Genomic DNA, 18145 nt, shown 5'->3' with positions numbered 1-18145 from the left:
TGATGACTGTCTGCATGTCCCTTTGTCCCACGCTCACATGAACAAGGCCTGGTAGCTACACAACTATTTCCCTGAGGAACAATTAGGTCAGTAAAATAGGGGGGGATGGTCATCAGCTCTCTGGCTGTTACTCCCCCATTACTCACAAATATTTCATTTTATTAGCTTATATTAATGCAGTGATTCTCAACCCTTGTCTGGATCAGGACCTACACTGCGTTTGCATGTTTTTTTTTAGCCAGGTGCAGCCTGGCTATACTGTCCATGTTGAGACTAGTGAGGACCTAGTAGTGGACACTTTTTCATGATTGGCTGTCTCTAGCGCTTCTAAGCCAATGGGAGATAAAACCCATAGTCTGAACGCTGCAGCGTGACGTCGTATCCTCTAAGCCAATGGGAGATAAAACCCATAGTCTGAACGCTGCAACGTGACGTCGTATCCTCTAAGGCAGCCAATGGGAGATAAAAACCTGTAGCGAGCTTGCTGCAGTTATGACGAGTCATTCTTGTTTTTTTATTACTTTTTATATATTAATGTTATATAATCATAAAAATCTTGTTATGCCAATTAGTTTGGGCCCCAATTGCAATATCCTCACATTATTTGTTTATTTGTGGAGCACAGTTCTTTCCACAAACAAGCAAGCAAACCTTGGGGGACAGAGCCTTCTGTGTGGCAGGCCCCTGGGGAACCCTCTGCCAATGGAGATGCGCATGCTCCACCAACACGGGACTCTTTTAAGCCATTTTTTCCTGAGATCAGATTCTAAAAATGTCTTCTACATCCTGACAGTTTTCTGAAATACCCATGTTTCTATGTCAGTGGTCTTCAATATTTCATGTGTAATTTTGTATGTAATTGGCCGCCGACCCCCATCCAGGGACCCCCCAGATGCGATTTTTCAAAAATAGCAGATCTGCTATTTTTCAATAGCTAAAGCATAACATAATGCTAACACCAAAAGGGGTTCCCGCCCAAAATGGGTTAAGACCTATTCTCCCAGGCTTATGGCAAATAGTTGTTTGTGGTTTTGTTTGGTTGTTTGTTTGTTGTTCATTGTTTTTGAAGTAAAGCGTCCTTGGGTTAATGAACGGCCCTATATAAATTCAAGCTATTATTATTATCATTATATGCCACAATGCTACAGAGACCCTAAGGTATTTCCAAAGGAGAAAATAACTCTGTGACCCAGGGGGATATATCGGCCTCTAGTGGTAGGGAGGTCAGACTTCGGTTCGCTATATGTGACATTTACTAACGACCACCGTTTGTATGTCAAACAGCTGATCTACAAGCTCACAAGTCACAACAAGCCAAATGTCCGCATATATTTAAAAAGTAGACAGGAAAATTGTCTTGTTTATTTATATGCAATATGCTTAGGCCTGGCTGTCACAATTATTATATAATTATAATCCCTTGGTCGCAATTATTTTGAGCTAATCACAATTATTTTGCATAATCGTTAGAATAGTTTTCATTCATCTGTATTAAAACAGCTAGCTGAAAGGGACATGTTGTATTTCCATCATTATTAACACGTCACTGTCTATGGTCTTTTAACCACTTTTGGGCGGGAACCCCCTTTTTGTGTTAGCATTATGTTATGCTTTAGCTATTGAAAAATAGCAGATCTACAAGCTCATAGCGCGCCACCGAGTGGCGCGCTACGAGCTTGTAGGTCTGCTATTTTTGAAAAATCGAAGAACGACTGACATAGAAACAGCTTTTTCAGAAAACTGTCAGGATGTAGAAGACATTTTTAGAATCTGATCTCAGGTCAAAATGGGTTAACCACTTTCAACCGAGTTGGTACGAACTACTGTAGCCAACACCACCAACTGGGGACTCCTGGATCACTGCCCTCCACTCCCCCCCCTATCCTCCACTCCCCCCTATCCTGCATCAGAGTCCGGAGCTCTAGGATGTTGCCTTGGGTTGGCTCCCACACAGTTTGCTCGCCATCGGTTCCAACTAAGTCCCAGACATTGTGTATTGATGGCGTTGCCTTGACTGTGATGTCTTTCCATCATGCATCCTTGCCTTGTAATCTGTATTTGAAATGCTGTACCGTCTAGTTTCGCGACTGAACTTCCGTCACAGGATCAATCAAAAGGTCTTATCTTGTCCGTGATCCCCCCGTAGATGTCCACGTTTCTGATATGGTCCTCCCATGTGACGTCTATAGAGCGTCGCAGTCCCGCCCCTTACCATGGCCCAAGAAATGATTCTCCGTTCATTTTCCTCATAGACATTTCAAATAGTATTTATTTAAAGACCTTTTAAGCCTCGTACAAAGCCAACTCTTGTCGTGACAAATCATGACAACAAACACAATTTTTCGGGCCAAACAAAGAATTAGAAAAAAAACGGCAGGTTACAACACTTTTGTTGTTTTTCTTCTTTGTAATTATTAGTTTGGTCCAAAATATTGTGTTTATTGTCATTATTTGTCACGACTCAAGTTGGCTTTGTCCGCGGCGTATTAAACCGTCTTTAAATAAATACTTTTTGAAATGTCTATGGGAAAAATGCATTGGGAATCATTTCCTGGGCCTGGCGTCGTCATGACAGGGGGCGGGACTGCGACGCTCTATTCAGTATTTAAGTCAGACATCATTTTGTAGTGCTACGTAACGCCCGGGTCCAAGTGGCACCAGCTCCCGTCCGCATCTCATTGTAAATAGAATATCTAAACACGTGAATCTTTTTACAATGACGTTATTTTTCAGAAAGGAAGCCATTGAGGGTTAAAATGGGTCTTAATGCTTCCAACTCGAGTAGAATTATTAATGTTTTGTACAAGTGTCTATGACAAAAAAAAATGATGTGGAGACAATAAAGACTATTATTATCATTATTATTGAAGGTGGTAACGGTCCATTTGCTCAGTAAAATATTTCGGGGGCATATTTAGAATGTTTGCAGGCTTGAGTATGTTGAATCTAGTTTGCATTAATTAGGATTTAGTTGAAATAAAATGGCGATAGTATTCCGTGTGGGGCAGACGGCCTGTCACCGCCAGATTTGGGAGAGCAGCGCAGCTTTGTTGTTGCGAGGAAAGCAGTAAAATGAGACTTTCGTGGTTGTTTTCGTCTCAGATTTAGTCCGACGGAGCGTCACAGTATAACTCTATGGGGACACAAAAGCGACACAAAGTAGGACCCGGATGTATCTCAGGAGGGGGCGCTCACGTCGCAGCTAAAATACTGAATAGGGCCTTTTCCTGCTGTCCTGTGAGCATCCATCCATGCAGTACGGATTCTACTGGAGACACAAACAGCTGCCTCTTGAGGTCATCTCCCATCTCAGATTTCCACTCTCATCCTCGTACTGAAGGGATTACAGGCCAGTGCCCTCCGGAGCTTCAGATCCTGTTCCGTCGAGGCAGACCAGGCACAGAAGAGATATATCTGAAGTCTTTGACAATAACTCGAGGACCGCACCACTGACAGCAACAATGGTTCTGTCCTCCGTGTTGTTGTTGTGACAAACGCTGAGGAAGGCCATACAGGCCGAAACGCGTCGGTTTTTCAGTCTCAGAGGTAAATAAAATCATGTAAAAGGACATACAATGAGTGCTGGCATTTTCTTCATCTCTACTTATATCTTCGAGCCTTGCACCTATAAGGATTTTGTTTGAACCTGGAGTGCTGCGGGTTGTCTGCTACGGCAATACTTTTCTCTCTGTCCTCCGTGTTGAATACCATTGCTTTTGTATTCTTGGCATTGAGCTTGAGGCCGATCTTCTTGCACTCCATTTCTACTGACACTGACAGTACTGTATAGTTTGTTCGCTTCCTTTCTCTGCTCTGTCTGAGACTAACCCATTTTGGTGTTAGCATTATGTTATACTTTAGCTATTGAAAAATAGCAGACCTACAAGCTCATAGCGCGCCACTCGGTGGCGCGCTATGAGCTTGTAGGTCTGCTATTTTTGAAAAATCGAAGAACGACTGACATAGAAACATAGCTTTTTCAGAAAACTGTCAGGATGTAGAAGACATTTTTAGAATCTGATCTCAGGTCAAAATGGGCTAAGGCAATGCCATCTGCCGAGTCTGTCGTTGGACCAGTGTGAAAATACAAGGCAGAGGTTATGTTATGTTAACGCCCCCGTCCACATGTCTGTGTCCGTCCATCTGCACAGTTCATCTTGGACACAATTGTAAAATATTAAAATGTCACGGTCGCCACACAGCCCTACGATATACACTGCATGAAGCTGCAGATAAGATAGTGACAGGTATTGATGTCAGTATGGTTTCACGGTAGCCTATGCAAAAGCGAGGGTTTTTTTTAGGAGACTGTCACTTTGGTTTGGATTGATCCATAGATTAGTAGTATTGATAATGTACTCTTTGCTTTATATTCCTTGATAAATACATCACTTACAGCCACATTGTTTACTGTGTGTGTGTATCCATGTCTGACAAATGGCTTGAGGGCAGATACATTTTTTCATGCACCACAAAGATGAAATACTACCAAAGTAATAAGTATATACCCTATACGTATTATCTCGCCTAAAGACATGTATAAAGCACAGTGCTTGCCAACACAGCAACCCATGGTGTGAGCAGTGGAACTGGTATAGCTGTCTAAGCAGCAGTGGAGCCCAGCACCCTGTGTGTGAGCAGTGGAACTGGTATAGCTGTCTAAGCAGCAGTGGAGCCCAGCACCCTGTAGCCGGAGGTCAAACTAGGTGAACGTTGGCAGCGGCTGCTGTTGCAAAAACAAATCCCAGCCGGTCCAACGGAAACAAGAATTGAAGTAGGAGGGAAGGGAAGTGCAGAAAGAAATGCAAGATAAACTAAAGTTATGCTTTCCCACAGCTATCGAGGTGGAAAGCATAAAGCAAACGTGTTTCCAGTGTGTGGACACTGGATAACAGGCTTTGTTAAATACAGTAGAGATCAGTGATGTGAAAAGAAAATGCTTATGTATTTTCACAATAAATGCTTTCAATGAGGAAAATCTCCACAATCTCTACAAAACGTTACCTCCCTAATTCTCAGCAAGAAAGACGTATTACCCATTTCTTTCTCTACTTTGAAAACCTATTCAGTCCTTATGCCTTCCCTTGTTAACCATTATCTGTGTGTTCCTGATTGGCCTAAACCAGGAGGACTAACACACAGTGTATAGGAATACATCTATCTCTATCTTCTGATTGGCCTAACCAGGAGGACTAACACACAGTGTATAGGAATACCATTATCTCTGTGTTCCTGATTGGCCTAAACCAGGAGGACTAACACACAGTGTATAGGAATACATCTAACATCTATCTCTATCTTCTGATTGGCCTAACCAGGAGGACTAACACACAGTGTATAGGAATACATCTATCTCTATCTTCTGATTGGCCTAACCAGGAGGACTAACACAGTGTATAGGAATACATCTCGCTGGTTGGATAAATGGTAAATGGTGCATTTATATATAGCGCCTTTATCCAAGGCGCTTTACATAGATTGTGCATTACATTCACACACACATTCACACACTGATGGCGGCGGAAACCATGCAAGGCATCAACCAGCACATCAGGAGTAATTAGGGGTTCAGTGTCTTGCTCAAGGACACTTCGACACTAACTCTGGGGGAGCCCGGGTTCGAACTGGCAACCTTGCGGTTACCATCCAGCCACTCTACCCCTGAGCCACTGCCGCCCCCACTCTAGATCAATATTGTTAATCATTCTACATTAGACCAGTTATCAATATCTCCAGCAAAAAGGGCATTCATAAATTGGGTTTTATGCCACAGACCGATTATAGTCTTGCACTACAACAGGTAGGATATACAGACTTACGAAAGAAAGTACAAAGACATGCACATCCAACCCCACCTTGGGCAGGTGCTGAGCGGTGAGTAGTAGAATGCACAGATAAAGAAAAGAAGGTACTCTCACACTGAGGGCTCCGATGCTTGTGAAGTGCCTTTATTTGCACAAAAAATTGACTGTGACGTTTCGAGCGTAATGCTTTTCCTGAGACTGAGGAAGAGCATTACGCTCGAAACGTCAGTCAATTTGTTGTGCAAATAAAGGCACTTCACGAGCATCGGAGCCCTCAGTGTGAGAGTACTTTCTTTTCTTTACCAGGACATACAGACTTACCTGTATATCAGTGTCTTTGACCGGCTCCAGGGGCTCAAAGGTGGTGGCAGCACTTAGACTCTCCAACCTCTGAGAGATGTGGAAGATGTCAAGTCCTCTGGAACCAAGAAGTATGGACCTGACAGGACAACAAGAGGGAGACCACTTGATAAGAACCAAGAAGTATGGACCTGACAGGACAACAAGAGGGAGACCACTTGATAAGAACCAATAAGTATGGACCTGACAGGACAACAAGAGGGAGACCACTTGATAAGAACCAATAAGTATGGACCTGACAGGACAACAAGAGGGAGACGACTTGATAAGAATGGACTAATATAGAGAAAGAATGAAGGGAGAAGGTTGGACAGAAGGAAAGTAAGATTCAAGATTCAAGACTGTATTTCCATGTCAACAGAGTTGATTGGAATTTGTTTCAGTGCACGAAAAACAGACATACAAAAAGACACATATTCACATCACATATTCAGACAGTAGAACAAGATATAAAAGTACAAACATCATATGAGGGGGACCAATAAATAAGAAGAATGCAAAACGTTACAATTCATGTTGAATAAATAAATAGCAATTCATCAAATTCCATCAACCCTGTTGACATGGCAATAAAGTCTTGAATCTTAAGTAAGGGAGAGAGGAAGTACCACTCTGTGTAGGACAGAAAGACAACTTGTAGTTACCCAACAATCCCACTAGAGGGCAGGAAGGTTTTCTAGGTTTGTAGTCTGTTTACATTTTTTGTTTAAATTGATATTACCGGTATTTTAAGGTCGGTCTTTCAAGAGATTGTTAGAAGATTAGGGTTAGGGGGGACAGTTTAGGGGAAAATCAACCTAATTTAACTTACTGTAAACTAAAGTAACCAAAGATTAAAAAAAAGAAAAAAAAGGTGCAAATTTCGAATAATATATTTTTTCAGAGCGAACATTTTTAACTCAAATCTTTGCTTCTGGGGGGTCCCTGGAACAACATATTTTGAGATGGGGGTCGGAGGTTAATTACATATAATGTTTGGGGGTCCTTCACATGAAAATGTTTGAGAACGACCGATGGGTTTTTCAGAGAACTGTCAGGATTTAGAAGACATTTGTAGAATCGTCCTCAGGTCTAAGACAGTTCATAAAGAGTAGTTCCTGTTATGGACATGATTTGAATTGTGATATTAAAGATACAATCATAATAATGTTCAATGGAACATGATGCTGTGATATTGTTGCACCAAGCACAGACACAGACTTTTAATGCTTCATCTTGGCATTTGCGTGAAACCCATGATGTTCCCAAATACAAGAGGTTATGTTTTAATGCTTCATCTTGGCATTTGGGTGAAACCCATGATGTTCCCAAATACAAGAGGTTATGTTTTAATGCTTCATCTTGGCATTTGGGTGAAACCCATGATGTTCCCAAATACAAGAGGTTATGTTTTAATGCTTCATCTTGGCATTTGGGTGAAACCCATGATGTTCCCAAATACAAGAGGTTGTGTTTTAATGCTTCATCTTGGCATTTGGGTGAAACCCATGATGTTCCCAAATACAAGAGGTTATGTTTTAATGCTTCATCTTGGCATTTGGGTGAAACCCATGATGTTCCCAAATACAAGAGGTTATGTTTTAAATAATGCTTCATCTTGGCATTTGGGTGAAACCCATGATATTCCCAAATACAAGAGGTTATGTTTTAATGCTTCATCTTGGCATTTGGGTGAAACCCATGATATTCCCAAATACAAGAGGTTATGTTTTAATGCTTCATCTTGGCATTTGGGTGAAACCCATGATGTTCCCAAATACAAGAGGTTATGTTTTAATGCTTCATCTTGGCATTTGGGTGAAACCCATGATATTCCCAAATACAAGAGGTTGTGTTTTAATGCTTCATCTTGGCATTTGGGTGAAACCCATGATATTCCCAAATACAAGAGGTTGTGTTTTAATGCTTCATCTTGGCATTTGGGTGAAACCCATGATATTCCCAAATACAAGAGGTTATGTTTTAATGCTTCATCTTGGCATTTGGGTGAAACCCATGATATTCCCAAATACAAGAGGTTATGTTTTAATGCTTCATCTTGGCATTTGGGTGAAACCCATGATGTTCCCAAATACAAGAGGTTATGTTTTAATTTGGCCCTAAAGCCAGTCATCCATGCTGGCATTGATTTCACAGTTAAGTGATTGAGTTAAGTGCTGTGACGTAACTCCCCCTGTACTGTAAGACAACGTAAACGGAGGCTTATTCACTCCAATAATGGTATTTTATTAAACACTCTAGTCTGAATAACAGGTCAAATCGTCTCAGATAAATCTGTCAGAACCCAACAACAACATGTAATGCCTTCTGCATGGTCTGTATTACCAACAGACTGTCTTTTGTTATCTTAAAAGGTGCATTTACAGTATAATAGCTCCTTTCTCCAAAAAGAGGTTTACAATGTGCATTCATTACATTCTTACACCAAATTACCAATTCACACACACATTCACACACCCACGGTGGCGGAAACCAGTGCTGTGGAGGAGTATTTAGGGGTTAAATGACAAGCAGCCAGGACGAACTGCCTGGTGATTCAACTGGGAGGCAGCCAGGAAGGAACCTCCTGATTGAAGACTCTACCTTCTACACCCCAAAACAGAAGCGAATAGCCCTTTTCCAGAGCACACTACTCGGCATGCCACATATCTTTACCTGCATTTTGTTGTTAACTTTTTTCATGCCCAGTGCATCCAAGTTTAGTTCTAAGCATGCAGAGAGAAGCAGAGGTGATACCAAATTATGACATAACCACTGATGACGACTGATTGGTCAGAGAATCCTCAATTGCTAAGCACCAAGGACAGAGAAACACATTGATGGATAGACAAGCGTCAATTGACCTTATGCAGACCGCGGCCATCTTGCCAGCAAGGTGCTAACTAGATACTTCTCATTGACAGCCCATTCATCCAAACAGAAAAGTCCTATCGGACGTTGCAGCTGTACGGAAAGCTTGAATTATCCTCTTTCTATCTTCAAAGTGTTTGTTTCATGTTATGAGCTACTTTCTGTCAAGAACTTCCTTGCAGGTGATTAAGTTAAGTATTGGAATTTGGATGCACTTGTTTTTAGTAAAGCAACCTCCTGCTGCCACCTGCATTATGTGCAAATTCAAAACAGGTGGTACGCAGGGCTGTTGAGTAATATCCAACAAGCACTCCCAAACCCTGACACTTAGGAACAAAAATAACCTGCACAGAATTTCTTGACAGGAAGTAGCTCATAACATGTCTACGGTGGATTTTTATGAAACAAAAACTTTACAGATTGAAAGAGGATAATTCAAGCTTTCCCTACAGCTGCAATGTTGGTGAGTTTGATGTTGTCTAATACAATTAGATAGGACTTTTCTGTTTGGATGAATGGGCTGTCTATGGGAAGTTGCACCGACTTGCTGGCACCGACCTGCTGGCAAGATAGCCAGCAGAGTGCATTAGGTTGGTAGGTAGATTGCGGTGTGCATTAGGGTAAATGGCACAGAAGCGTCTTTGTGAGAAGGGTATTGGGGTAGGCTGACATGGTGACGTGTTTCTATGATTGAATGAATGATTATAGGCGCACGCACGCGTTTGAAGTTACAATGGGTTTGTATAGGAAGGGGGCAGGGCAGCTAAAATGAATATCAAATATCTAAATACTGAGTCTGGGTGTTCACATAAGCCTGAGTAGATGATAAAACTAGAAAAAGTGCCCCTCGGGGCACAGGTCTCCACCAGGGCAGGTCAGGTTGTGGCCTCCTGGTGGCGCTATAATAAGCCAATGTGAAAAGGGTGCCATTTCTTCTTACGCCTTGGATGGCAATTGGATGATTTGAGGCATTTTGTTCCAAAAATGTGTTCGCAAAAATCCACCTGTTGGTGGCGCTATAACAGGCCAATGTGAAAAGGGTGGGATATATTCCTCAGCCTAGAAGGAACGTCTGTGAAAGATTTCACGTAAATTGCACGCTGCATTCATGATTTGAGGCTTTGTGTTCAAAACGGACCAATCCTGCAAATTTTGAAAGCCAATGTTAGCCAATCAGGATGGAATATGAAATATCAAACAGATCTGTCTTGATCACATGACTATAGAGATAATGTGCAACGATTTGCGGGATCTTTGGACAGAATATGGAGGAGTAATATCAAAAAATGTGTTTTACAAAAGTCGGCCTCCTGGTGGCGCTATAACAGGTCGTTCTGGAACATTTGGGGCAGAGGTTCATCGTTGGCATCCAGGGAGTGGGTGTGCAAAGTTTGGCATCGACCGGGTTAACGGTGCCGGAGATTAGCTGTACACAGACGAACGGACACACACGGACGGATGGACACACGGACGGAGTGCAAAAGATACTCTCTCCTAGAGCTCTTCACCGGGTCCCCCGACTCTGAAAATACCCGAGTTGACCCGAGACCCGCTCGGGTCGGTGTCGTGTTTTATCGTAATCAGGGTCGGAATCGGACGTATCCCCCTCTGTCACTCATTATGTGTAATGTCCGAGTGGATCCGAGAAGACCCGTAGTAGGCTACTGTGTGTGTGACGTGTGTGTGTGCTGTGACTACTGTCTGAATATTTTATTAACATTTGCAACAACAAAAAAGCACAATCAGTGTGTGATTGTGTGCCAGTCGGACTGTATAATCTTCCTCTCTGTCCGCTGCATGTGAGCTCATGCTGCGCAGCGCTGCGGAGGAGAAAAACGGGGAAAAACGTTCCGTTTAAAGTGTGATCATTTAGGCTGACCTAGGATCAGGTTAGTGTTCCAGCGACATGAACGGCTGTGTTACGGTTTTGATGATTATGCTGGTTTAGGATCAGCAGCGCAAGACTAGCTACCACGCAATGCAAGCCCCGTCCTGCATGGTTTGCCTTGCGCTGATTTGAATGAAAACACCGGCGTGCAATTATACTTTATATCACGATCACGGATCACGACAACAGTGTTGACCTCAACGAGGTGAAAGCAAACTAGCAAAGCTCAAATCAAATGAATGTAAGAAGGTTTAAAGCAACCATGACAACTCTCCTGTGTATCCCATTCCCCACACGTGGATAAAGAAGAGAGCAAAGTAGGAGCTGTTTATAAGTGCATTGAGTGTCGTGCCTTGTAATATTCCATTCAGCCAAGACCGGTACATGCACCTGCTTCAGCTAAAACTCTGATGATTGTGTAAAAAACAAATGATCCGTTTTGGTTAATTTTAAATGCACGCACGCCGAGGAGACGAGAAGAGACGAGACCCGTCTCTCTCACCCTCTGCTGCAGCGCGCAGCCTGAAGGGAACCTCTGTCTCTGTCTCTCGGTGTCTCTCTCTCGCACGCTTTAATCATAAAATGGTAAATGGTCAATACATTATATTATTTCATATAGTCCACATTTAGGTCTGCCTGGCTGGGTCGGGTCTCTGGGAATGTCGGAAATAATCGGATCTCTGTCAGGCTCGGCGCCGCCATTTGAAATAAATCTCGGAACGGGTCGGAGTCGGACGAAATAGTCACGGATCCATTCGGGTTTGGTTTATCTATTTGAAAATACTTTCGGAACAGGTCGGAATCGGTAAAATGTCAGATTAATTTCGGAACCATTTTTTTGGACCCGTGAAGAGCTCTACTCTCCTCCCCATGCCTTCGGCCTGGTGGAGACAATGAAGCAATTGTTTGTTGGAAAGTGAAATATCCCTTTAATTGGCCTGACCTTTATTTTGCAGGACTTGACTGTTATTCCGAAGATGGTTGCCCTCAGCCATATTTAACGCATATTATCCTCCAATGTGGAGTGTTCCAAGCAGAGTATGCTGCACATAGCATAGTTCAGTTATTTTGGCTTTAAAGGGCAGATTGGGCGCTACAGTACTTGAGCATGTATGCGCCTGTGTGTAGTGTGCATCTCTTACGCTTTAACGTCGGCTGCGTCCTGCGAGGTGCGTGTCAGCGTGCGCGATCGAAGGCGCTCACCGGCCTGCTGGATCTCCTGGAGGTTCCGCTCCACGTGCGGGAGCTCAGACACGGCTTCTGTCTCTGCAGCCAGCTGCTCTGCCTGCTGCAGGAGCTCCCCAAAACCCTCAGCATCCATAACTCTAACACACGGAGAGAGAGAGAGAGAGAGAGAGAGGGAGAAAGTGAAACAGAGAGAGTGAAAGAAAGATTTTGATTTGATTTATTTATAAATCAAAATCACCTACAGGCGAGGCGACAGGTGCGTAGGAGAGGGTACGGTGCCCAAAAATGAAAAAGGAACAAACACCCGCACACCGTCTTCAAATTAAGGAAACGGCAACGTTTCGGCCTATGCGGCCTTCATCAGGCTATCTTTATGGTTTATGGTTTATAAAGATAGCCTGATGAAGGCCGCATAGGCCGAAACGTTGCTGTTTCCCTAATAAAAGTTGGTCACTGCATTTGAAGACAGTGTGCGGGTGTTTTACTTTTTGATTTGATTTATTTGAAATGCAATGGGTTGCAGGATAAGAAAAACAGTACATTTGATTTCCAACTCTGGCTCAGCAAGAGCTCATTAAAAGTGTACATTAATGCTCTAAGTAAGGGGAGACAGGATAATGAATGAGTAAAGGATAGGATGAGAAATACTGTATTGTGTGAATTAGCGGCAACATAACTTCTGCACCACACAGCTTTAACCCATTTTGGGTGGGAACCCCTTTTGGTGTTAGCATTATGTTATGCTTTAGCTATTGAAAAATAGCAGATCAACAAGCTCATAGCGCGCCACCGAGTGGCGTGCTACGAGCTTGTAGGTCTGCTATTTTTGAAAAATCGAAGAACCACTGACATAGAAACAGCTTTTTCAGAAAACTTGATGTAGAAGACATTTTTTAGAATCGTTCCCAGGTCAAAATGGGTTAAAGCACTCAGCTGTGCTGGACAGACAGACAAACATTAGCCGTGGTTTTGGCACAGATAGAATAAATCAATATCCTCTTTCCGGGAAAGGAATTTGAGGATTTGAAAGTCTATCCAGTCAAAATAGGTTGGTGCCCCCATCTGGCTGGCCCCGCCCCCATTCATATTATGGTGCATGAGGACAAATGTTGCCATGGCAGCACATCTGATAAATGAGCAGAAAGGTCAGGAAACATTTTATTCTTTTAGACAATGTTATGTTGACAGGTGATGTATCCAACATTCAGTTTGTGGGGTACGCTGTTCATGTTTGGCATTTTGAACATCACTGACAACCAGGAGCAGACTCTAGAAAAGGGCAGTCAAGCTCATCCTCGGTTCTTCCGACTACAAATCCCACTGCGGTCTGCCTAGTTCAGTTCTCATTATTATTAAACCAAGAAAATAACCATTACAGTTGTCAGCTCTTTACCCTGGCTTCCCGTCTATCAAAAAATGTAGTTCAAAATAGCACTGAATGGTTTAGGGCCCAAACAAAGTAGCTTTCTGATCTTTCTTGTGATAGGATGGGATACTCTGAAACAATTGTCAGAACCAAATATGGCAAAGCAGTGTTCAATTTTAACCCTGGCAACAGGTCTTCAACTGGGGGTCCTGGACCTCTAGGGGATCCTCAGACGCAGTTACTTCAGGGGGGTGCGTAAACTTTTTGTGGTAGGATATCCACATGCACATATATGAACCTGAATATGGCATATATGCAGCATAGGCTACATTCTGCATATAATGCACGCTACACTACTGAAGGTATTTGATGCGTGACCAGTGATGTAAATAGGTTTTCAAAGTAATGAGTCCCGGAATGCAGGGATGGTCTTTTAGATGAGTCCCAGGGACATTTTATGAGTCCCACTTCAACGACGTTAGGAGTCATATTTTACAAATTGCAGCATTTAACTCCCATTTCATTTTATATGGTTATATGTGGTTATATTCATGTAGAAAACCGAAGAAGAAATGATTATTATAACTAAAGCTAGCAATATAAACTAGAATAAAAAACAGTACAGTAGTGCATCACGTGGATGCAGAGGTCGTTGTTTTATTGCGTCCCTTAGCTATAAACCAAGTTTTGGGATGCAAAATGCACCCGATTTTAATCTCTGCGTGACTGCTCAGCTGACGTTTTACTTCTTAAGGGCACTAATTACACTGCCAATGACCACATGTACCGTTGAACGCCTGTTTACTAGTGTACAAAGAGTAAAAAGTGCACGCAGAAGAACAATGACAACCTCTCGCCTAAATGGTCTGTCTCCTAGCGTTTGAGAGATTTGAGTGGTGCAACCACTTCTACAGACAGCTATGTGTGGCTGGGTCCCTGGGTCTGTCTGTCCCTGGGTCCCTGGCTGTGTCCGAGCACAAAAATAGCGTTTGGTTGGTTTTCACCACCAACTGTCAATGTTGCGCAGCCTAACACACACACACAAATATTAACTGTATTATATATGATGATGATTTCGGGTGTGACAGTACAGTACAGTACAGTAGAGGGACCCCCACACGGTAACTCTGTCATTTCTCAACCATTTTGGATGCGGGGCGACTCGCCGGAATTGGGACGGCACCCTGGGCGCGTTCCTGGGGGTCTGGAGGTTCCAGGGACCCCCCGGGACCCCCACACGGTAACTCTGTCATTTCTCAACCATTTCGGACCTGGGAAGCTCACCGGAACAGGAGGGCTTGTACAGTACAGTACAGTACAGGTACAATACAGCACCACTCACTTCAGACGGGTCTGATTTTTAACTGAAGGTCTGAACTTCGATTCTGTTATAGAGATTTTCAAGCGAAAGCCCCACTGTTGGCTTTGGGGGGTGTCAGTCAGCTTTTCGCCTGGCTAACTTGTAATTCCTGCATACGCTACTGAGAGTTTACTAAGAATTTATTTTTATCTTGTTTATGTCAAGAGGTTAGATGTCTGAAAATACACATTAACAACACAATGACAGTACAGTAGTCTGTCAAACAACTAACAAGCCTATGAAGCTATGAAATAGATCCCTGCTTCATCTCTCTCTCTCATCTAGCCCCTACGCTCATCTCTCATCTACAGGTCCAAGTGGTCAACATTGGACTGAACATTTTTGAAAACCCCTGCACTGTGGGGTTCCCAAAGGGCATCTACTATATGGAACATTATTTGAAAACTGCAGGTCTGTTACATAGTTACAGTAAACACTTTAGATATTATCTATCTTTAATAATATAATATCTTATCTTCTATATGGCAACCGACTAGCTAGATCAAGACTATTATGGATGATTGATTGAATTGTATTAGCAATTTGCAAAAAATAAAATAAAGCCCAGGAAAGTACAGTTCAATACTAGCCTACGATTTAGACTCTCATAGATGTATTTATCGATTGACATTTTCAATGAATCTGTCAGAATCGATAAATACATCTACAATCGAGAGTGTAAATCTTAGGCTTTCTCTTTTTACCTCCATTATGATGAATTCCTGTTCTGTTCTTTGTCTATATAGAAGTGTATCTGTACGTCTCTAAATGTTTTGATGAATTGAACATGGTGGACCCTCTTGTAAACAAGTGTAATGCTTAATTGGGTCGTCCACTCACAGTTAACAGCCTTTGTATTGAGTTTGTGCTTGAAATGTACTGTAATTCTGCAAACTGTTAATAAATATTTCAATCAATCAATCAATCAATGAACAATATGTTGCCAAACTGGACACTGTAATGGAAGTTTGGCAAGGGATGGAAGGGGATGTCCTGCATTAACAGCATAAACCTGCTCAAATGATTTTAAACCCCTCCCGAAGCTGGATTGCTACACCAGCGTCTCTTATGCCGAATGTATTGGTACACTTCACACTTGTCAATCACTTACTTTGTCCTTGTAAAAGGCGGACTCGGCCACTAACATAGGCTCGTTGGTCTAGGGGTATGATTCTCGCTTAGGGTGCGAGAGGTCCCGGGTTCAAATCCCGGACGAGCCCGATTTTAGGTTCACGAAAGCCTAAATGTTTTGATGAATTGAACATGGTGGACCTTCTTGTAAACAAGTGTAATGCTTAATTGGGTCGTCCACTCACAGTTAACAGTCTTTGTATTGAGTTTGTGCTTGAAATGTACTGTAATTCTGCAAACTGTTAATAAATATTTCAATCAATCAATCAATCAATCAAGGCTAGTTCGTTGCCAGGTCTGCTGGGATTTTCAACCCACGAAGGTATGGCTTGTTTCCATTGGGGTCCTTACAAATAACTCTTTTGTACTCAATTATCATCATGTAGTATTTTATCGAGTCCGACTTGACTCGATAAAATATGTATCTATGATAGTGTAGGTAGGGTCCAAATTCCAATTAATTAAGGCTAGCTGACACTATGCAGCGCGCGCATGCCCTCCCATGGTTAGCCGGGGTTAGCTTAGCACCATGTTGTCACTATAGGCTAACTAAGAGACCCTCTGTGAACAAAACACGGAGGACTTCTTGGACAACAAGCCGGGGAGATTTAAACCATGTGGGTCGTCAGCGCCAGCCCCGTTATCATGCCGCTGTTTAGCTGTCTGGACGGGTATATAAATTAATGGGCTAACTAGTTGTCTAGTTAGCCACATGTTAAGCTAGTTATATTATTCACACATATTGAAATGGAAACATTTGACATTTTTATGTGGTGTTGGGTGGAACAAGGTGTGAAACAACGTACCTGGTACCTCGTCCAGTTATATTATGTATAATAATGTCCTTATTCCACAGATGGTAGCATCAGAGGCTTGTATTATTGTAAGTGAATGATGTCTTATTTTGCAGTGTGTTTAGTTTGACATGCATTACCCCGGCACTTCTGGACGTAACGCTGATTGGTCCGAAGCACCGGATGTTGTACTGCTTCACTTCTTCTCTTCATGGTTTGCGACTGTCTGCATCCAGCCTATTGGTGCATTACCGCCACCTTCAGAGCTGAACCACATAACTCCAGACTCAGAGTATACAAATGTAACCAATCTGACACACACACACGCACGCACGCACGCACGCACGCACACACACACACACACACACACACACACACACACACACACACACACACACACACACACACACACACACACACACACACACACTGCGTTATATATATCACGGACCCTTCTACAACTCAGAAATATGTGCTGCTCTGACTCCTCTTTCTGACATCCCCCACATATTAGGCCTGTATGGTGTTTGATTGATTGAATACTTTAACAGTTTTGCATAAAAAAGCACAAGAATGGTCTTCTAAGAGGATTTAAATTCAACATACATACGCATAGGTTGAAGGTTTTGTGTTGAAATCGTTTCACAAATGACATGACTGGGGTTAATGATCACAGGGTGAAAATAACCGTCTGCAGTCTGCACTGACTGCAACCCTGAACACCAGGCACATAAGGTCACAGAGTTTAGGTTAGTAGGTTAGTAGATGAATAGACAATGTATACTATCTCTTAGAGATAGTATACATGTTTGTTACTTCACTGACAATGAATTATGAAATCCTTGCTCGCATCCTTTATTACCATAACCATACTAATCGTCAAATCATATATGACCAAATATTTGGTAGTCATTTCTTTTCTCCTGTTGAACCATAATGTCTCATCCAATGAAGAGAATCAACAGTCAAAATTATAGCATTTTAAAGTGCTCAAAGCGCTTGAGAGGTGAAGCTGTGAACAGTCGCCAGCGTCCTCACTATCTACAATACATAACAAAATTACTTTAAAAAAGAATATCAAGATACCGTGCCAATTTGGTTTTTGTATTTTAGACTAGAGGCTCATTCTTCACGTGTCTCTAATGGGGATCCTTCAATAAACATAAACTTCCCACACCAACGGTGGCAATCTAGCACCGACATTGGAGGCAATGTAGGGTTCAGTGTCTTGCCCAAGGACACTTTGACATGTGGACAGGAGGAGCCGGGATTAAAACCGCCGACCCACGGATCATTGGACATCCTGCTCTACCTCCTGATCCAAAGCCACCCTAATGTACTATGGCCAAAACAGGCTATAATATATTTAATAATTTCATACAAAATAATTGGAAATTGCCCATG

General features: G+C 42.5%; 1 protein-coding gene across 1 annotated transcript in view; it reads right to left on the bottom strand.

The window, feature by feature from the left end:
* The window catches only part of nup93 (nucleoporin 93), a 65776-nt gene extending 48863 nt beyond the window's left edge, over positions 1–16913 (bottom strand). The window contains exons 1-3 of the mRNA XM_079500565.1: positions 16754–16913; positions 12045–12227; positions 6126–6243 (exon numbers count right to left, since the gene is read on the bottom strand). Coding sequence (XP_079356691.1) covers positions 6126–6243; positions 12045–12223 — 297 coding nt within the window. The 5' untranslated portion in view covers positions 12224–12227; positions 16754–16913. The remainder of the gene's footprint in view (positions 1–6125; positions 6244–12044; positions 12228–16753) is intronic.
* Between the last annotated feature and the right edge of the window lie 1232 nt (positions 16914–18145).

This window comes from Electrona antarctica (genome assembly GCF_951216825.1).
Source record: "Electrona antarctica genome assembly, chromosome: 5".
NCBI lineage: Eukaryota > Metazoa > Chordata > Actinopteri > Myctophiformes > Myctophidae > Electrona > Electrona antarctica.
Note: the sequence above shows the minus strand (reverse complement) of the source record. Positions and strands in the feature narration are given on the sequence as shown.